The sequence below is a fragment of the Schistocerca serialis genome, chromosome 3 (assembly GCF_023864345.2).
Source record: "Schistocerca serialis cubense isolate TAMUIC-IGC-003099 chromosome 3, iqSchSeri2.2, whole genome shotgun sequence".
NCBI lineage: Eukaryota > Metazoa > Arthropoda > Insecta > Orthoptera > Acrididae > Schistocerca > Schistocerca serialis.
In genome coordinates this window covers 358,195,266-358,218,446 of record NC_064640.1, presented here as the reverse complement: position 1 = coordinate 358,218,446, position 23,181 = coordinate 358,195,266, and the positions used below count along the sequence as shown (strand labels likewise).

The 23,181-nt window shown below is 38.4% G+C and overlaps 1 protein-coding gene across 1 annotated transcript in view; it reads right to left on the bottom strand.

Moving 5' to 3' along the window:
• Positions 1-11,302: 11,302 nt before the first annotated feature.
• LOC126470861 (trithorax group protein osa-like) overlaps positions 11,303-23,181 on the bottom strand; it is a 36,871-nt gene continuing 24,992 nt past the window's right edge. Inside the window, exons 4-7 of the mRNA XM_050098877.1 lie at positions 20,405-20,595; positions 20,029-20,163; positions 12,923-14,180; positions 11,303-12,676 (exon numbers count right to left, since the gene is read on the bottom strand). Coding sequence (XP_049954834.1) covers positions 11,460-12,676; positions 12,923-14,180; positions 20,029-20,163; positions 20,405-20,595 — 2,801 coding nt within the window. The 3' untranslated portion in view covers positions 11,303-11,459. The remainder of the gene's footprint in view (positions 12,677-12,922; positions 14,181-20,028; positions 20,164-20,404; positions 20,596-23,181) is intronic.

Here is a 23,181-nt window from a genome sequence, read left to right as displayed (position 1 = left end):
CAGTTCTTGGCCAAATATTTACTTATTCGATTGAAAACTTCATTAATAACAGACAGGAAAACTTTTCCAGTGGGCAGCCATTGTTCCTGATACATACTGGAATTAATTTTTATACTTTTTTGGTGTAGTGCTTGTTCCACGTCCTTACTGGAATAACCTTTTTTTTTTTTCAAAAAAAGTAACTGGACAGTTATTCTTGTAAATAAACCTGCTCACATATTTTACCAGCTCCATCCATCAATTTTTGTCTTGGATGAGGGTTACATTGCTCATGGAAGTATCAATCTGTGTTTTTACTTTCCTGTACAATTTATGGCCCTAAGTTACCATCTACCTATTTGATTCTTAATGCATCTAGACAATTAAGTTCCCATTGCTCACTTTCTCTACTGTAAATTGCATTTTTGGGTTGATGCTAATGAGATGTACCAGAAGACATCCAACTCCTCTTGCTTTGGGTGCACCCTATGAAGTTATCATTCATATAGCAGTACCACTTAGTTGATCTGTTCTGTATGATGTACATGGTAAAATATCTCCAAAAAGAAGTTGGCAACAAATGGACGAAGATGGGTGCCAATGGCAAACCCATTAATTTTATTATAAAGTTCAATGTTGTACTGCACATAATTGTTGTAAAACAATGTCTAAATAAAACGTATATATCCACCTGATAAATTCTTTGACCATGGTCCCTTAAACTAGAAGTTTTAACTGAGTCCATATCCTTTCAATTCTTTAATAATTTTCCAATACTATATTGTTTTCAACTTTTGACGCAACCTTCACATGAGTTACGTTCAAGGAATGTACATCCATATTTGAACTCAGTCACACAATTCTTACCCATCAAAAATGAAGGATCATACACCAAATTTTGATGAATTTCAATTAGGAATATGTTCTCAAACAAAAATCTTTATGAAGACATCATTTTTCAATTTACCCATATATGGACAAATTACATATAACCTGAATTTTAAAATAAATAATAATAATACTGTAGCAACATAATACAAATGAAATTTTATAGATTTCACCGTCTTCTATATGCCAAACCCATCATTACCAAATATTAACATCCTCTTATCTTCCTCCTTGTAGTTTCTTGTCAGTTTAAAGCATAGATATATTACAAGTGGGACAGGTAAAGCATCTGTCAATTGATTAGCCACAGCAGATGCATTCACTTATGAAGACCTTACACAGTGGTTGTGCTCATAACTGTATTAACTGAAAGTTCCAGAAATTTCTTCAAAACATCTCATATGCATGGTGAAAACAGGTTCTAACTTTGCATCGTGAGACATGGAGATAAAAGTGATGGTGTGTTCGGAAAGGGAGCACACACAACATCAGTTTTAACATTTTTGCAACATCTTAACAGGAGGAGCGGTACCAAGTTGAATAAGGTTATTGGACTTGTTGAAGGAAACTGAAAGACTGAGCAGGAATTTCAATGTACCTTCCCCTGCACAATCAGACTGTGTAGTCATCAGTATGTTGTCAATCAGTTGCACATCTACTCAATTCATATGGACCACTCCTTCAAATCTGTGGATTATGGTAAGTACTGGCTGAGCAACAGCACTTCTGTAATGTGTAATTTTTTGTGAGACGCCATTCAATGATTATTTAAGAGATAGCTGTATCTTTAGGACTCTCCTTGAATGGCAGTGATTTATCAGTTATTATACCTAAGTACTTAGCATATTTGCTGTAAACAGAACTCCTACTGTAGCACATCCCATTTACTATCTCACTGTTACTCAGCTAAACATCAGAAATCTCATTTTAATTATAGCAGCTTGGGGCTTTGGCTTTCACTGGCAATTTTAGCACTATCTGTCCACTTTTCAATTATATGACTTTTATAACAAATCTGCCACTCACATGTCCACACTCATTCATTATAATTTCTCATTTTGTCTGTCTTTTACAAGATTCAGTAATCTTGCACACAACACAATAATATATAGTTACCACTTGCTCAATGTGTTGTATTGTTCATGGACTTCTCAGCTTACACAACAGATTATGTGAACTCCCTCTGAAATCTTAGCTCTAAACAATTTGCTTGTTAGGTGTTTGCTAACTATGGGGAGACAGTCTGTTTACGGGCTGTTAACAATTTTTGCAGCACAGACCACTGTGAGATGTTCAGGAAGACAGTCAAAGAGGTCCTGGAAGGTAATGACAGGGATGTTGAGCCATGCTGACTCCAGTGCCATGGCCAGCTGCACTAGGTTTCTAGGCTGAGGCTCCATGACACATACAGCCCGATTGACATGGTCCCACAGATTCTAGATTGGGTTTAGCTCTCATGAGTTTGGTGGGCAGGGGATTACAGTAAACCCATCCTGGTGTTCTCTGAACCACACACATACACTGTGAGCTGTCTGACATGTAGCATTATCCTGCTGGTAGATGACATCGTGCTGAGGAAGCAAACAATGAGCAGGGGTGGACATGGTCTCCATGGATAGATGCACACTTGCGTTGATCCACTTTGCCTTCCAGAATGACAAGATCACCAAGGAATGCCACAAAAACATTCCCCAGACCACAACGCTCTGTCCTCTGGCCTGGACCCTTTGCTTTCAGGCATTTCACACTGTCCCTACCAACAGCCATCTATCCGATGGAGCATGAAATGTAATTCACCTGAACAGGCCACCTGTGACCACTCAGTGGATATCCGGTTGCAGTATTGCCATGCAAATTTCAGCCTTTGTTGCCAATTAACAGCAGTCGGCACGAGTGCACGAAGCAGGCGCCTACTGTCGAAATCCGTACACAGCAACGCTTGCTCAGTAGTCATTGCGCAGACTGTTGGTGGCCCCTTGGTTCATGTGAGTGGCCAGTTGCTCAACAGTTGCACATCTAAACCCCTCTGCACATCTCTGCAGCCACCATTCACCCCTGTCATCTAGGGCCTGTGGTGCATGCCTCGGTGCCAGATTCGAATAGTGCCATTTTGCCATGCACAGTATACTTTAACAATGGTTACACTTGAACAGTTTATAAACATAGCCATTTCTTCCACCCTTGCCCTGAACACCATGATGATCCTCTTTCGGATGGCAGATAAATCGCTCTGTTCCTGCATTACGACAACGACTGCACTGTTTTTCGCGTCCCTCCAAAATGCTTTATATACCCTCCACTGCTAGTGCTACCACATATTGTTTGTGAATGGTTACCACACAATGATTTTGAACGTGGGTCGTGGTCACATTAATGTGACTAGACTATGTATAAATGATCTTAATATGTGGCTATGCACTCTACATTTGTGAAGCAGTTTATACAGTAGTGAAATATAATTTTTTCTTAATCCTGACAGCATGTTGCTTCAAGATATTGATAATATCATCATAGTGTTGAGCAGATAAACAGTAGTACCTTGCATGGGTTGCATCATTCTGGACTTGCAACATTCTGGACTTAAATGCAGCCACAATAAATTCCAATGTGCAGTCAAAAGAAAAAAAGAATCAATGAACACAATGGCACTCTCTCTTGTCCTTCCTTTCTGTTATGATTTAATGCCCTGCTGACACTGTGGTCAGTAAGCACAATGGTGGCTGGATTCCGATATGGACCCCCTCCCCACTCCAGTTACAACATTCAGATTATACAAATGATTTTCCTTTCAAGTATTAGTAATAGAGTAGTAGCAGTAGTAGTAGTAGTAGTAGTAGTACACATTGCAACTGATCACAGATTTCTAAAAACCATTTTCTAAGCTGGAGTTTGTGCTAAAAAGGTAGACTCGTCATCAACCAAAAGCTGGTTTGAAAGCTACAGTGCGTTACTAGGCGCAGTCCTATTGCAGATATCATGTCCTTGCTTTCCTCCAACTTTTGAAGTGACTTGTAGATTTACAGACAGAGGGGAGGGGGTGATGTGCAGTTTGGTGTGCACTCCAAACAGTGGTGCAGCTTGGCAATTTTTGATATTATTGCCAGAGGTGAAAGAAGCGAGAAGTGATAGGAAAAAATTCCTAGGACCAACTGACAATTAAATCCCAGACCTTTGGTTATATTGTCTGACCCTTAAATCACTGACACACCAGAGTTTTTAGTGTGGATGGAAAATTCCTTTTCACTTTACATGAGCAATTCTAAAATAATGCCATGAGATAAGGTCAGTCTAACAATAAACTGATCGTATCTTACCTTGGCAGTTTCACATTTACATTAATATTACTTCAGTTTATTCAAAACAACGAACCTTAATCTGCCACAGTTCTCCAACATAAACGGACAATGGTACCACCACCACCAACACCACCACCACCACCGATGACGACAACAACAACAACAACAATACATTCTTTGAGTTATCTCCTCATCACAATGTTGAGCAAACACACTTCTGCACACATAAGGTATTCATTTTTACTTTCTTTTGTAGCACACAAAGTCACCACATGTAAAGTTATTCAGATACATACATACTTGTGCTGTAGCTTTTAAGTGCCCACAAATTATTTCACACACTTTGATATCAAACTTTTTTCAGTTCACATATGTAAATTTCCAGTGACCACTGATATTACATAATTTACTAAAAACTTGTGTTGCCTGGGAAATATGTCCATTCTGAGTAATGGAAAAATTGGGGTGGCGATTTACTACTGAATAAAAAGCAAAGACATTACTTGTTCTACTGTTTCCATTCAGTATTCCCAGTATGCACCAACCACCTGATTTTTAACATCTGCTCATCTGATATGAGGATACTGTACCTCTGCATTTATTACAGGTACTCAGCCAAAACAGTAGATTTCAACAGGAAAATACAAGTAGTAGCTATCATACACCCACAGAGAAATTGTAGATAGCTTGTAGGTTTATTGGTGGTGGTAATATCAACCATGTTCATGAAAACCATGCAATAGTGACTACTCGTGCATACTAGCAGTTGAGATATTTTAGCAGCTTTTTTAAGTCATTTCAGGTTGCTTGTGCAAATGATCGTAGATTGTGCATCATAATGAACACTTTAATTGAATTTATTTGTCAGCTGTAATAGGTGTTTCACAACTGGCAATCACATGAGTTTCATTATCTAATAAAATCTTTAACAAAGAGGGGCCTTAGCTTTCTTCATACCTCCTGCAGTTGTCAAATAATGTCTTCTAAGCCCAGATTTGTCTTGCTACAGGAGAATAACCGAAACATAGTTTATTTAGAAATTCGCTACATATTGGACTATGGGCCAAGATTAAACTATAAGTTTGAAACAAAGTTGGCAGAATGCAAGTTGGCAGAACACAAGTTGGAAGAACGCAAGTTGGCAGATGTTTTTTCAATAGATACATGACTATTTATTAATTTGTTCTACTGATGTGGAACGTTTAACAGTTTGGGTCAGTTTACAAAAGCTATTGAATGCAATGTTAAGTGCTTCGATGTTCTGTAAGTTTGAAAATTACAGTGCTTTCAACTGAGGAACTTATTTTTTCCACTGAACACATTTCGACAAGGCAATAAATACACAGATTTAGTGCAGGAGGCATTCGCAGAACAGTTTCTGGAAAGAGCTGCACTTCACCATAATACAGTTTGTTGACTTATTGAGAAATTTCCAGAGAGAGGCTTGCAACCTCATATAAAGCAATTAGGCAAACAGTGAAATTGTTCATGTATAAAATGGCAGCAATACAAAAACTGAAGGATGCATATCATGAAAAGCAAATCTGCTACTGAAGATAGTTTTCATCTTTTATTGAGAGGAATAACACCAAATTCTTGCTGTCACCTTCTGTGCTGAAGAGGCCTCATTTCACCTCTCGTCACATTAACATACAAAATCACATGATTATGATCAATGGAGAATCCTCGTGCTGTGCTTGAAACACAATTGCTCGATCAAAAAATTTGGAGTGTGGGTAGCAATACCCAGGCAGCTCATTTTTGGACCTTTATTTTTTTTAAAGAAACCATGAACAGTAAATGTTATTGTTTAATGATCCACAATTCCATTGGCCAGCTAAATGAAGACAAAATCAAGTACTCATTGTTTCAACAAGATGGCACTGTATACACAGTTAACAATTCTGTGCATCTTCTGGAAGAGTGTTTTGAGAAATGCATCACCTCAATAAACCAGCCCCCCCATTTGTCTGTAGAAAGGGTTTTCCAATAGAATTAAGAGTGTGATCGCAAAGACTTGTATAGATATCTCTGATCATCATTTCCTGAATATATATGTAACTGCAAAGCTACTTTCTGAACACACTGTGTCTGAATTATGCCTGGTATCAACAAAAATACAGACTGTGTTTCTGGAGCTATTTTACATTACCACACTGGTCAGAAATACATCTGTCCTAAGCAGTAATAGATAAGATCACTGTTCTATGAAGAATCTGTATTGCCAAACAGAACTGAATTATTGTTTCAGAAAAAAAGAAGTTATTGCCACTACACCAGCCCATGTATCTTTCTTCCCTCCACACAACAGGGTGAAAATAGTTAAAGCCCAGCCATTGGCAGCCAGTAGCGTACTCTTCTAAACATCCACTGTCTAGTAGTATTAAAGAAAATTACTAGCATTGCGAATATCAAGTAAAAGAATTGCAAAGAAAACTTTTTACATAGCTTTTCATGTACAAAAAAGAGCGTAGCACATACATTCAGTTACTTACCGCAACAGACAGTAATGCTTCCTAATTGCCCCTCTGTCCCACCACCCCCCCCCCCCCCCCTGCCCCGCCCCTTCTTCTCACTCTCTCTCCATTTTTACAAGCTCAATTACTCAATAAATTGCAGGAAATTTTGATTTAAAAACCACTAATGCCATATATTTAAAAAATAATTTCAAATGCAAAGGCTACCTTTAAATGTGACAGTGTAGCTCGAGTTCTATCGGGATTATGCAGTCGGCAAGTCGTAACTTTTATCATCAATCAAAAAACTGTCAAAGTGGTGTGGCATCTAATTAAAATATCACTGACCATGTTATTCAAGGACTGGACCAAAATAACAATTAGTTGAGTTCCTTATAATGATATGTAAGATTAATCAGAAAACAAAAAATAATGCATAGAAGGGGATAGTGTGTTGACTTTGATAGAAATTGTGCCAGCATGAAATTAACGTAACTCTGCTAGGAGAGAAGACAATTATCTTCACTGACAAAATACTGGTTGAAATCTTATAAAACTGTGCAATAACATTGGCCAACTGGAAAAATGCATCAAATATCACGAATTTACCAGCTGGCAATAACAGGCTCAAAGAAAATAGAAATTATGCAGAATGGGGTGGAGGGTGGCAGGAAGCATTATCCTATACATAATCAATTGCCTTCAGTCAATTGTTACAACAATAAAACTGTTTTGTTGTATTTAGATTTAAATTCAGCCTTCATGTACTTCATTTTAAATTATACACTATGATATTACCTTCAACTGCTTTGGCTCTTACAGCATCTTCACATGCCCTTTTATGTGGCTTCTTGTCTCCAGTGTTAACAGAAGATTGTCTTTCTGGAGCTATTTTAGACTATTACAATGGTAAGAAATATATCTATTCCTACCAATAATACAATATTTTTTGTATCCACTCCATATAGCATTGTTGTTGTCGTCAACACCAGATGCAAGAAACTTCATAAAAAGCCACATTTGATGCTGTAAGAGATCAAGCACAGGTCACAGTGCATGCTTTAAAATACGAGGGGGGGGGGGGGGGGGGAGGGCACACTCACAGGAGTGCGCATTTCAGTTACAGCAGTTTGATTATTTCCTTCATGGCACAATATTACAACTGCTTTACATGAAGTGGTCTTAAAGTTGTCTTTCGTTTATTGCAATCTTTTATTTGTGAAAGGAGAATGTTTTGTAGAAATAGGCCATATCCATCACTATATTGTTGAACTGGATATTGTTTATAGTGTAAAGGAGCTGAAAACTCTAAATGCAGAACACTGAAGGACGTATTTGGAGAAACAAATATCTGCTCTCCTCCAACAATAACTTTGCCCAACTGTGTTCTTTTAGCACATTGTAGAAGGTATTCCAGGTTTTTGTAGACAAGCTTCACTTCTCAATGCACCATGACTACTACTACATACACTATCTGATCAAAATATCTGAACATCCCTGTATAATGTGGAACTGGCAACTAGATATCTCTAGAGACAGACCCGCTAATATAAGAGGAGATGAAGAATACTGTCAGTAAAGAATCAGTAACAACAGAATGGAAACTCATTGACTTGGAACATGGACTAGTCACTGGATGTCATATGAGTAACAAATCCATTGAGGGCATTTCAAACCTTCTATAACTGTCCATGTTGACTATTAGTGATAGTTCCGAAGTGCCACCAGTAGCCCAGCTAGCACAATGACTGTGCATAAGGAGTTAAAAAGAATGTGGTACAATGATGAGCAGCTCCCTAGAAGCCCCATATTTTTGTAGTCAGTACAAAGTGACACTGGAGGTGGTGCAGAGAGCCATGCCACAGGACAGTGGATGACTGTAAATGAGTGATTTGGAGTGATGAATCACACTATACCCTGTGGCAAACTGAGGGAAGAGTTTAGGTTTGGCTAATGGCTGGAGAACATTACCTATGGTCATGTGTAGTGCCAACAGTGATTTACACAGGAGGTGGTGCTAAGGTAAGGGAGACTTATGCGTTTAGAGTGTGGTCCCTTATTGTAGTTAAGGAAATGCTAGGTGTGGAAGGATAATTTACAGCATTGTGTATTACCCACAACAGAGGAACAGTTCAGAGACAATTATCACTTGCACCAGCATGACAGTCTACAGTGATAAAGCAGCACCCGTGAGGCAATGGTCTGAGGATAATAACTCATCTGAAATGGACTGGCTTACCCAAGAGTCCTGACCTGGACCCACCAGTGAACCTTTAGGGTGAGTTAGAATGTCAAATTCACACAAGACCTCAGCATCCAACACCACTACATCCTCTGGTTTTTACTCTTGAGGTAGAACATGCTGCCAGTCCTCTCCACAGACAGTCTGACACCTCACTGTAGGTGTTCCCAGTGGAGTTCAAGACATAAAGGTGAAGGGTGGACACATCCCATATTAATGTTCACTAACAGGTATCCAGATACTTTTGATCAGATGGTGTATATGCAAAAAACATAGAACTTAACCCTCTGTAACACACTAAATTTTTGCAACAGCAAACTTTCCACAGCCAAAGCATAAACATAGCAAAACAGAACTTTTATTTATCTGCAACAAATCGAGAAGAATGCCATGCACAGAACACTGTTGTGTTTATGTAAATTCAATTAAAATAAAACTATAAATGTCTTGCTCTCACATGAGATGCAACAGTTGTCAGCCAACAATTTGATACAGGAGCAGCGATGCAGAAACCATTTTAACAAAATAATAGCATAGCCTTTTAATACAAGGTGCCAGGGAATTACTACCAAGACAACAATTATGAGTATATCAGAAGCCATAAATATAAAATTTGTAGCAAATATTTTTGACAACAACCTTGTCAAGAACTTGAGTATCTCATATCAAACATGTTTCTTCCTTTTCTTCATTTTTTAAAAAAAGTATACAAATGACAAAATACTTAATCATGTGGAGGAGATTATAAAGGTAGTAGGATGACAAAAAAAAAATCACAGCAACTTAAAATGACAAGCATATAACTTTTCCACTGTTTACTCTCAACACATCACACGGAAGATGTCTCTATGAAGTTCTGCAATTGTATAGAGGAAGCCTTCCAGAAAAACGTCCAATATATACACATACATACAACTAATAAAATGAACACGAGACCACAGATACATTAACTAATGAAAACATTAAATAAATAATGTACAAATTTTGTGCTAACAATTTTCATCTTAAAAGTGTGTCAAACCACCACTCATTCTGAAATATTCAACAGATGCAACACATGCATAAAGGGGACATGGGAGAAGCATCAGACAAAGGAAACAGTTAAGACAAGATGCACAGAAGGAAACAATACTCTCAAAAACGTAGAAAATACTTACTAAGGGTCATTTTAATACTTCAGTTTTTATTTTTTGAATCAATACAGCACATTCTGCTTCTGCTTTTAATACTGAGCAAACTGAAGTATTAGAAACCAAGTACAACTAATCAGAGAGAAGAAATTGTGGAGAGTAAGTACACTCAAGACAATCTAATTTTGTAGCCAGTGAGAAACAAACAGAATGAATAGATAATACAATGAGACCACCACAAATGGATACTATGTATCTCAATTATTTGTAAAAAAGGGAGCTTACAAGTAAGCAAAAGAAATTTTGAAGCACACTTTAACATGTAGATAACAGTGTAAAAGAAATAAATTATAAATAATGTGATAGGTCCCTCAGTCTACTACATTTACCAGCCATCCACCTAACAGGCACACCAAGGAGGAATGATAACAATTGCCTTAGTACTCCTTATGTACATTTATTTCTGACTTGTTCGACATATATAAAGCATTTGCACAGTAATACCAATATGAAAGTAAGGAAAGGGAAAGGTACTTAGCATGACCACAAGAGGTCTTAGTATGAGGGATGAAAATCAGCCATCAGTAGGATAAAATGGGCTATACATTTTTTATCCAATGGGTATCAATGAACAGATTTCAAGGGCGTGTTTAGAAAGAAAATGTTTATAACAATCTTTTCTCAATTATGTTACACCCCACGTCACTTCCACACATCAAAGTAAATAATTAGACACACTTACTTTCACCTGTTCCACAAGTAACACGGCAGTGGTGGCACCTTAACTTCCTGCACTCCAAGTCATGTTTCTTAGACTCAATTTTGTGTTGTATTCTAAAGAATCTAATTCAGTTTACTTAACTATATGCATGATTACTTAATGTGTATTCTGGTATTTAATATTATTCCACTGTCCCTCAACAGCATTTGTAGCAATGGCCCTACACTAATAAGACAGTCGACACATAGCTCTAGATAACAGAACTTCCACATTCATTCACATCCAACCACATCTGATGATAAATACAAAATAAATATCCGACTCGTAACAGATATTGGTGAATGCTGGAAGTGGCACCATCAGTCTCATCTGGTAATTCTGAGTTACTGCCCCACTCGTGTTACTGCTGTAGCAACCGTTTCGCTGCAAGACTACGTAACTGTTTGGTATTTACTGTATCTATATTTCATGTATAGTTTTATATATATATATATATATATATATATATATATATATATATATATATATATATATATATATATATATATATATATATATAAAAATCAAAGACAGTCTGACTGTTTAAGGCATAAAAGAAAGGAATAAAGGACTGACGAACCGGAAACTCAGTCCTCATTACATTCAGACTTAAAAGTCATCTCTCACAATATGTTCCAGCAAAAATCACAAGAGAAGGAAACATCCGTGCCAGTTTCACCACTTAGTTGTCTACAACTGCTGTGCATGCTACGAAGAGGGCCATGAGCACTGGAAAAGAACACTGGAGATTACAGCTGCCACTTGCTGATCGAGGATCTGGCTCATGACGAGGGATAACAGACGTTGTTCTTGCTGCAGGAAGAGTGGCCGGTTTTCAGGATGTCGTGCCAGATGAAGTAATGTACCAGCCGCACGCCTCAGCATATCCAGACTGGTTCCCATAGCATCTGGATTGTCTATAAGTGCACCGATACCGTGCTGATAGGCTACCCCTAATGCAGTAGCTTCCGCCTGCTCGATGAATGCTACTAGCAAGGACACACACGGGCTCTGCAGTGCAACAGTACGTGCCACACCACTGTCCGCAGCGGCCAGGTAGTGCAGCATATTCACTGCAAACTCTCGTAGCACTTGCTCTTTTGACCAGCACAGAAGTCGTGTCAGCACAGCACACAGACGTTCCAAACGGGAGTAGGGTGGCGTAGCTACAACCAGATCTACATTAGAGTCCGTTACGCACAATTTGCACAGAGCTTCCAGTGCGAGGCGCTGGGGTGACAACGAGCCTGAAGATCCGGGAAATGGGTCCTGACCATGAGCAGCTGGACAAACTGCCCAGTGAAGAAGTCCATCAATTACGGGCCGCGACACTTCCTCAGGATGTTGACCGAGGTCCATATGACCGGCAATATTAGCCGCTGTCACCAACACATTTTCGCGCACATGGTGCAAGAAGTCCCACCACCATTCCGCCTCACCTTGTAAACTGCTACAAGAATCTGCAAAGTCAGCATCTTCTTCACGGTCATAATTGCGCTGTTTCTGTGCACGAGGAGGATGTTCGTGGTGTAAGAGTAAAAGCTTCCCCAACAAATCAAGGAATGTAACATTTTTGGCAAACTCTGCTTCATTGCCCGGGACAAATGTCAGATTCCTCAAAATAGTTGAAAGACAAACACAACGCCTTGCCTTTGCATCCTGTGTATCAGTAACAAGGTAAAGGCTCGCTTCATCTCTCGCGTAACATTCGTCTTCATAATCTGACATACGTCTTCTTTTCAACGTTCCCGCAGGATCCCTTATTTGTATGCCGCCCCTGTTTTCTCCCTTTATCTCTGGTCTCACATCTGTTACTTTTGACTTTTCTTCAGCTTCGTCACCATAGTCATCTTCCATGTTTATGTCTTTTCCTTCATGTTCAGAACCTTCGAGGAACACATCTTGTTCCATTTCTGTTTCCATTTCTTCGTGTTCTTTTACAGTTTCGTCACAACTGTTGTTGCCATTACTACTTTCATTGCTTTCTAAACATTCGCAATTGTTAAGGCTAGTTCCTCCAACAGCATTTCCAGCACTTTCATTACCTTCACTGTTTTCTTCACTGGCAATAATTTCACTTTCAACACCTTCTTTGATCTTATAATTGCAACTGGATTCATTTGGTGTTGTGCTGTTACAGTTATCACCTTTGCTTATGTTGAATATACTACTCTCATTGCTATTAGAACTATTGTCATTGTTTGTATGTTCTGTTTTTATGTTACTGCTGCTAAAATTATTTGTGTCACTAGTTTCTGATACAGCATTATCACTCTTTGTTTCAATATCCTTTGGTACATTTGGAGAATGCGGCAACTCCCTTTCATAATTACTACTGCTCTCACTTTCGACACAGTTTGCTTCCTTTTTCACTTCTACAGTTTCTTTAGGAGGCTCTAAGGGGTCTACACAGTGTTCAGGCAGCAATGAATTTTCTTCCGTATTTTCCGTTTTTATCCGCGAAAACACATCACTCAAAATAGTTTTAGTCCGTTTCACTTCATCACTATCCTGCACATCAACGAAGGAGCTGTCTTTAATCAAATGTTCCTCATTAAGTATCACATTAGATGCACTGCTCGAACTATCAATAACACCGTTGTCATCACTACATTCCACTTTTAGCACTATGGGAGGAGTTACACTCAAGTTTTCAATGGGATACGATTCTTCTTCACTTACTTTTGTCCGACAATCTTCTTCCTCTTCGGCACCTACAGTTTTACTGTCATCGAGCAGTCTCGCAAATGGAACATTACCGAACTCTCCTTGGAAACATGACACAATGTACTTCGTCGAACTGATGTCTGAAGAGGTCAACTGCCACGGGTCTTGAACCACGTCATAGTTTTCTGCCAAGTCACCTTCAATGTCCCAGCTCTTCCGATTATCCACAACAAAAATCTCATTATCTCTGTTCACAATTCGAACTACCTCACCGTTTCTAGTCACAAGAGTATAATTTGGTGTCGATTTCATTAATGTGATGTGATCTGCAGGATCAACTGGCACTCTAACTTGCCCTAGGTCCACTTCCGGTGTTTCCACCTTTGGTGCCTGGAACCACTTCTTCACAGAATCTGGAAGAGGCGAGTCAAACATGTCAGCTAAACTGCGTCTGAAATGCTCCAACAGCACATCAAGTAGTCCTGGCATGTGGGCTAGTCCAAAATATGCAACTGTGCTATCATCAAACAAAAGGATGTTGAGAATATCCAGAGCCCAAGCACTCTCTGCCAGTAGGCCAGAGCGCAGACTCATCATAAGCCTCCATGCTTCTACAGGTGCTACATCCCCTCGTGTCATTCGCTTGCGTTTATACAAAACAGGCAATATTGCTTCCACACTTTCTGGAGGGAAAACGATCTCTCGCTTTGGGGCACTCTGTTGTTGGTAGACCTGCGCATTATTCATCCCAGGTGGCTGCGCCTGAAATAAGACACCAGTAGGAAATAAATATTGGTACGAAACATGGTCAGCAAAACTGACAAAACTTAACACATGTAATTTTTTCTACTTCAATTTGGATTTTTTTTTAATAAGTTTTACTTTATACTATGAAATGGGCTATGGGAGAAAATCAAATTCAAAAAGTTTAAACATGTGCAAAATTTATACTCACCAGGATTATCATGCTTTGTTGAAGAACAGACTTAATACTTAAAAAATTGCAAGCCTTTGAATAAGTGGCCCATGCATTGAGAATTAAAGAAATTGGTACATTAAGAGTAATGCAAGATCATCTACCTGTATGAAATACTCAGGAGGAGAGAAAATGCCTCTACAGAAACTAATAAAACCCCTATCTTGGTGTCATCTAAAGTCTACATAACTTACTGCACAATCATTAAGCAAGTTGAAAAGGGATGAGGCAAAAAAAATTAAACACTGTAACAAATACTGTATTATAATAGCCTCCAAGTTACCTTGCAAAATTTATTAGTCATGCTTCTCTGTGGAATGAAGTGATTCATGTTTTGGGAATGATTGGCAATTTGTTCCTTTGTTTTACCCAGTCATTACTAAATAACAGCTAGAGGCAAGCTGTTCTGCTGGTATGGTGGCACTGTGGCATCTCTGCACAAAGTACAAGTAACTTGCATATAGCAGTCCAGTTTGAACATTAAAAAGGATATGGCAAGTATATGTAACGTCAGCCATTATGTACAAGTGGCAACCTACGGTACTTTAATACAGTGTAATGGGTTAGAACGATATGCCATAATGAGTCATAACAGTACAACATCCTGTATACTCCACCAAAAAAATATGAGAGCTGACTTCGGATGAAGTGATCAAAATGAATATACGCAATATACCTTTTAAAAAGTGCATAAAAAGCATTCATGATTCAAAGTCTGCACAAGAAAGGGAAACAGACAAAGGAGAAGAAATATTCTGACTGTAATGCTGGGGAAGGGGCAGGGGAGGGGGGCTTGTTCCTTATAACTGTCTCGGTAAGTGGTGTGGTCATGTGGAGCTGCTACAAGGATAACAGAAAATGAAGAGACACACAACTTTTGAAATCTATATAACTACAGCATTAAGTTATTTCACAGACTATTTGCATAGTGGAGGGTAAGTTATGAACTTCTGACTACTGATCTTACTAGTGGTTAGCCAGGTTCTTATTTTTATGGCATGTATCATATTTTGTGGGGATGTACAGTCTAGGCAGGTATCTGAAAATTCTGACAGTCTCCAATGGTTCTGCCTGATAAACAATAAAGCCTCTCCAATTATACTTGTATAATGTGTACCGAAACAGTTGGTGACTGCAATTGTTTCATAAAGTCATGTAGTTCACTGAATTTCCATTTTCTTTAATGTTACCAGCACGATCATTCCACGTAACTACTTTTGGTACCTGTTGATGGTATTCTCATTCAGCAATCTATAGATGAACTCTTTTCATTCAGAGTCTGTAGTGAAGCTTCAACACCACAATGCCAGTAGGGATTCAATAACTCCACCAATGATTTTTTTAATATTCGCGACTCGAAAGAGTTATTCTTCCACAAGCCGAGTTCACTATTTCTCATTATCATTCTCCACCTATCAGACCACAAAATTTATTAGTTTAGTGTGGTACATAGTAAGGTTGGGGTAAAGTGATATGAAGTAGGAAGAAGTAAGTTGTGTAATGCAATATATTATCCAATAGGAAAATTCTGTTATTTTTGTAGGTAGCATACATGATGGGTACAAATCTATTTTCATCTTTAATATGAACATTGTAGATGGCTTTTAACAAAGATTGAGAAGCTGCAGAACATAAGCATTCAAAGTGGAGCACAAGTGTGCAAGATTTTTTAAAACGACAATTCTTAGCTGAAGATGATAATTTATGTCCTTTATTCTTTTAATTCATTCTTTTCTACAATGAGAAATAATAAATAAATTGGACTTTGCACTACTATTAACTGAACCAAACCACTGTCACTTCTGTTCCACATTAAGGATGGCTATAATAGGATCAGAGCCACATTTTTGTAAATTAATGTGCTCATATTTAAGAGAGAGAATGGAAAAGAATTAACTGTGTATACCTGAATAAAAACTGAACATGAACAAACTCAATGAATATCAAAAAATATCCTCGAAGGACTGGGTTTGGTGGCACCACTGTATAGTATGTGCATATACAGAGGGGTGGTTGTGTTATTGCTTTATTTGTCACAGTCATTAGTGATCAGATGGCAGTCTGAAGGCCTGTCTGTGCACCCTCTGTTTTGACTCTGCAGGCAGTAACTATACCAAGTTTGCCATAATCATTTTAGGGTACAACCACGCCCTACTGATGAGTCAGCACTCCTGTTGAACAGATTCAGCCATTTGAATGGTGTCACATTGGGGTCCTGGGGGAAGCGGCGGACGTATTAACGGATTGCTGCACATGTTGGACACAATATATCAGTGGCGTGTTGCTGCTTTCAACAAAGGTTTGTGGAACATTCCCATACCTGTATACCAGGCTCTGGACATCCTCACAGTACAGATGCACGATGAGATAGGTGCACTGTGCGAGCATTGGTGTCTGATCGATTATCATCCAGGGCCAAAATCTGTGCATATGTTGCACCTGTTGTGTCATCATGGAGCACTGGGAATCATCTGCTTGCAGCAGGGATAAGATCACATGTGGCTCTGTCCAGACTATTACTGATACCACAACACTGTCAAGCATCACTAGTGATGGATGTACACACCTGTATGGTGTAGACCTGGTGAGCTGCCTACTCCAGAGTGTATTTGCCCTGAACACGCTGGTCACATCCCAGGTCTCATTGGGGGAGGGGGGGGGGGGGAGCAGTCATGGTCATATTTGGTGTTTCTGCAGGTTAAAGTAACCAAAGCAAACAGTGCCGGTTGCCTTACACAGGCTATTATCCCCACACTACTGCCATTTCTTCATAGAAAGGGATGTGCTTTTTCAATGGGATAATGCACATCCTCATACAGCTGCTGCAACACAAGCTCTTTGTGGTGTACAGAAACTGCCCTGGCCACCAAGATCAACTGATCTCTCGGCTACTGAACATGTACGGGACATGATGAAGTGGGAACTTACTTGTTCTCTGGGGGCCTGCAAGAACCACGACCAAATTACTATAAAAGGCACAAGATGCTTGGGACAATCTATCACAGGATGCCATTTGACACCTTTATGATAGTTTGCATGTGAGAAAACACACCTGCATCACCACCAGAGGGGAATACACTGTGTATTGATGCGACTGGGCACTATTTACTGCGATGGGAGTTTCGTTTGATCTGAATGATGAACAACCTGTCACCTCAATGGTCAGTAAAACGACTGTCCTTGAGGCTGTTGCTTTTTTTCAGCAGTGTATATAGTCCCATAAAAAAATACTCAAAACCTACTGTCAACATGCATACTGATTTCTAACACAGCAAACTAAGTAGTGCCTTAATCAAGATGACCTTTTTTTTCCAGTTTCAACATTTTGTTGCCAAGGAAACAGTAACTTTATTAAGTTTCTTAAAGCATTTATTAATGATTCTGTCAGCAGTTGCTGTATTTATATTAGGCAATTAGTTTCAAATGTTATAGGTTCTTTTTCATGCCTGGCCTACTGAGGCTGCACTGACAGTGCCTGAACAATAATAATAAACATCAAAGAGGCAATGCATGAGTCTGATTTTGACTTAGTAAAAGGCATGTGTGGATTGTAGCACTTTTTCTGGAAACATTTATACAGCTTATGTTGCCTCTTTGATGTTTATTATTAATATCAGGCACTGTCAGTGCAGCCTCAGTAGGCCAGACTTTAAAATGAACCTGTAAGGTTTGAAACTAGCCGCCTAACATAAATACCGCAACTGTTGACAGAATCATTAATAAACGCTTTAAGAAAATATGATTTGTTATTACTTTTCTTTAATTTTACTCATCTTAACCTGTTTCCTGATGGAACCAGAAAGTATGTGTGTGTGGAGTGGGAGATCAGGGCCTATTGTTTTAAATGAAATCTCAATAGTGATACAGATTCACAAACCTTATATGATCTTTGAAATCTCTGTATCTGCAGTTTACCTCATGGTCCTAGCAGCAGCCGAGTTGCTCTCTTACCTATAGCCATGTACATCTGATGGCAATCCCATTCAGTCACTCTGTGCTTCAGTCAAAAGCCAATACAGAATACCAACTGTACAAGCTGCTTTAATGGGGCAAAAATGAAGCAACTACATTTGAGCATCCTGACACTGCACTATTTGTTCCTTTCTCAAATTTTAAATGCCTCATTTACAACCTACTAAATGGCTCACTTATTAACCATGCAGCTTACTCATGGTTGAACTTAAGAAATCTTGGACTGCAGCTGAAGCACTATGCAGAATTATTCTCACACTTACACATCATAAGAACTAAAATTCTATGGCACTATCACACTATATAACACTGACCTGCTGTCTGACCGCTACTTCATCTGAAAAATTGCATATTACCTCCTTGAGCTGCTGGTAAAATTCCTTATCAACCAGTTTCAGTTGTCTGGTCATCAGCAGGTTCATCAAAATATTTATGGCATCATGTTAAGTGAAATTAAAAATCATTATCGTTAGACGATAAAACCACAAATTATTGACTGCTATCACAAGGTAATATAAGCTACATTCTAAGCTTATAAAAACTATGCTAAGTAGTGCATTTGTTCATGTTATAACTGTAATCCTCATTAATGCTGTGAACAGATTCGTACCGCATACCAGATGTGCAGTACTAATCTGTTCAAAGTTTTAATGTTGGTTACGGTTATAACATGAATGAGCACACTACATAGCACAGTTTTTATAGACTGAGGATGTAATTTATATTATGGTGTAATAACAGTGAATATTCCACCGTTTTATCATCTGATGATGATTATTTTATATTTCACCTAATCTTAGGTTGTGAGTACTTTTATGAACCTGATGATGTGGGATGACAAACTAGCTGGGTAAATACAGAATTTTACCAGCACTTCAAGGTGGTAATATGACATTTTTCAAATACATTAGAGCTGTGGGACACCATCTTCTGAAAATCCACTCAATCAGCACTGTGCAGTAGTATTACGAAGACTCACAGGCAGCACATGACCTTGTCAGCTGCTAGTGTCAAGTTTCTGAATTAGAGCTACCACTATGCCATAACCAAGCTCCCCATTAGTGTTCACGAGGCTGAGGGAACCCTACTAAATATCTGTAACAGGTTTATTTATTGGTCATAACACAGTACAAACATGAAAGCTTTATGTGTTTGCCAGATATGCCTACCATAGAGACACACGCCCTCGACAGTGTTAATATTTGTTAAATGCTGACTTCAAATGCGTGCTTCGGAATCAATTTATGACTATTTATTAATAGAACAGACAAAACGAGCCATATGTGATGTAAGACCAAATGCACATACTCTTTATTATGGGCACTTCATTTAATGAAATAAAAGTACATCGACTTCACAATGTGCTGCAAAATCATTTCACGACATGACCCGAGTTTAACACAATGGTTTGGAACAGTGTCTACAAAACACTGAATGTGTTTATTTTTCAATACGAAGCAAAGACTTTGACATACTGTAATGTACAAGCCTCTTAATTTTTTTTTATAACACAGGTTGTCCTCAAGTTGTTAGCACACGAAACAAAGGCTTCTCTAAATGTCTTTCAGTATCTCGACATGGTACAAAAAGCAACACCATAAGTAGACTCATGATGTGTGTAGAAAATTCAGAATGAGTGAGAAAAAATTAGAAGCAGCGAACCTTTGAACCCGGTAGTTGCTGCATCGAATAGGGCTTTCCTTCCGGTCGGAATGGAGCACGTGGGCTAACCATCGGTGGCCTTAGGAGTGAGTTTTGATTAATACCAGGAGTCTGCATACTTGGAACCCACTGCTGCTGTGCCTTAAGGAAAAAAGAAAGAAAGAAGTAAATAAGACTCTGAATAAAATACTTGTGTTACTAAAATTATTTATAGTAACATCTCTGACAGTTTCACTAACAGCTTCAATCTCAAAAAGAGTAAGAAATACACAGTTCACACAAAAATTATGGTTACGGATGTCTTCAACCATAAACAACCAACCCTATATGGGCAAAAGTGACAGAGAACATCGTAATTCAAACTGTAACACAATACCTGTTGTGGAGGCTGATACGGTGACTGTCCACTAGCTTGGTAGCGGTGCTGGTCCCACTGGCTGTTAGCTGGCTGACCAGGCTCAGGACCACCAGCTCGTTGAGCATTTTGGTTCCACTGTGGAGGCCCTTGTGGAACAGGTCCTTGTGGAGGGTACTGTGCCCGATACTGAGTGTTACCACTACTCCAGCCTACAATACAACAAATTCTCTATTTTAATCACACCACATTTAAATCAATCTCATGAGATGCATTTATGTCTCATCAAATACTAGAACATCTCACTCTAATGTGAATCCCTCCAATAACTACATACAACCAAGAATATGAGAGTTTAACCTAAGAGGCTCGTTATTAATCCTGCTGCAATGTATTTCGAATGGAACAACAAAGTGTCTGGATCTGAGGAAATTATAAAAACAGAATTGCATAACTTAGCTCTCTTAAATGTTCACTGTTAACTTTATTAATCTGAAACTGATTACAGGTTTAAATCTTTTGAAAACCAACGCAAAGTTAAAAACTAAGTAAATAAAAGTCTCCAAGGCACTAATTTTTTTTATACATTCTTGCACTTCCAGTTAACATATTACTGTCCAACAAATCAAGTTTGACGAACCTACACAGATCAACATTTTTTCAGTTGCCAATTCATTCAGTCATCCCAAACACAAGAAAACATTTTTGTAACATTCCATAAAACACTAATTCTCATTTATAAGTACTGAAATGGAAAATTGTAAGTACATTTCATTGATACAATACATCTGAAAACACTTGCAAAACCACAATGAACCATAAGCTGTACGATTTATTTATATATTTTGTGTTCCAGAGAGCTGTGTTGTAGATATATCACAGGGTACTGAACATGTCAGTTTTACTGATGTGTTATGGTATTATAAAAGTAGTACTACTATTCATTTTTAATATCTAAAGCTCAGGTTCTAACACTAAAAAACAAATTTTGCAGTTAAATAAATATTACAGAAAATGTAAATATTACAGTACATATATAATATAAAAATAAATACATTTACAACAATAAATAGACAGGATCATAAACACTCTATGGTCTAAAATGACACACACAACAGGAACTGACTTAAATTTCTTTAAACAAGAGCTCGTCTTGCTATCTGCCAAACCTAATTTGTGAAGAAAGAGCACTAAAAACCTAACAGCCACTGAAGTGCATCTCCTTCCAAACTAATGCCAAGTTTGCATGCCAAAAGTGGATATCGCCTTTTCTTCTAGATCATGATTACGATATGCTCTAGTAAGTTAGAAAAGGGGCTTTTCCCCCGAAATTACTCAGGCTGTAGATTTTGGGATATAAGGAGGCACCACAGACAAAACAGCACATGAAAAATCTGTGCTCAAGCTTAAGATGGGTTTGAACATTACAGTGCTTTAATAAATACAGAACTTTTAATGGTGGTAATGTCACCGACTTCCTACAATCTGTGAACTAACTCAACCAATCAGTTATTGGGCAGCTATAATTTAACCGGATACATTAAATGTATTCACAGTTGTGAATATGGACAACCATCAGCAGTATAACGGAATGACAACAGAGAAAATTTGTGTCGAACCAGGACTCAAACCAGATTTCCAGCTTATCGTGAGCAGTTGCCTTACCATTAAGCTATATAAGCACGACTCATGGCCAGACCCAAACTTCCACATGTTTCCAACCACGTGTCTACAACCTGCACTCGTACATTCATATGTATATTCTCGTACAGGGGAGACATTTTAGGCAAAAGTCACTTTGCCCGGTGTCAGTAGATAAATTACAATGCACTGTTCCTTTGGACATGCATACAATGATAAGGTGACCACTTGTGGTAATCGGGAAATCCAGGTTCGAGTCCTGGTCTGGCACAAATTTTCACTGTTGTCACTCCGTTAAACAGCAATGGCTGTCCATATTTGCAGCTGCAATTACATTTAATGTATTTCATAACAGCTGTAGTCACCACAGTGTCTTTTCCTTCAGGCATGTATGAACATTTACCCAGTCAGTCACCTAGTCACATGCACAGACACCAATTTCCCTCCTTGGTTAAGGTATCAATCAGAGTTGTTGGTACAGAGGAACATACACAGAAAACAGCAAGTAGCAGGAAGCAGAATAGGACATTAGACACAGCAAAGGGTGTTGGACAAGCATGTGTAATGACTAGGGACTGGAAAATGTAGCACCTATTTTTGGCAAAATTCGTGTCCAGTTTCTTAGTTTGTAAATGACTAGACACACAAATTTAAAAGGTTGACACACTACATGAGTGCAAATAGACAAATTATTAGTTCTTTGAAATCAACTGTTAAAAAGAGTGCTGATTGGGGGCTTTTGACTGGCATGTTTGTTTTTGAAAACACTTCAACAACTTTTTCTACCGAAATGGCTTTTGTTTTCTTCATTTGGCTGTATTTATACTTTCAAAAAAGATTGTTCTGTTGCAAAGCACCAGCATTTTCTCACCAGTTAACTGAATTCCTCTCAGATTAAGGTGTTTCTGGACATTATTTGTCTTTTCTTGCCCAATCTGAAGATTAAAAAATCTGCAGACTATTAATTTCGACCTTCCGTGGGCATTCATAGCCCTACAACCCATGCTTGACAACACTACAGATAGAACTGACAAGACACTTAGCGTAAAGTAAATCAATCATACGTTAGCTTGGTTTTAACATTAGAAGAATTATTTCTGCACCATCAAAAAACATTAAAGACTGTTTTCCAATCACTATAGCACAGAGGGCATTAT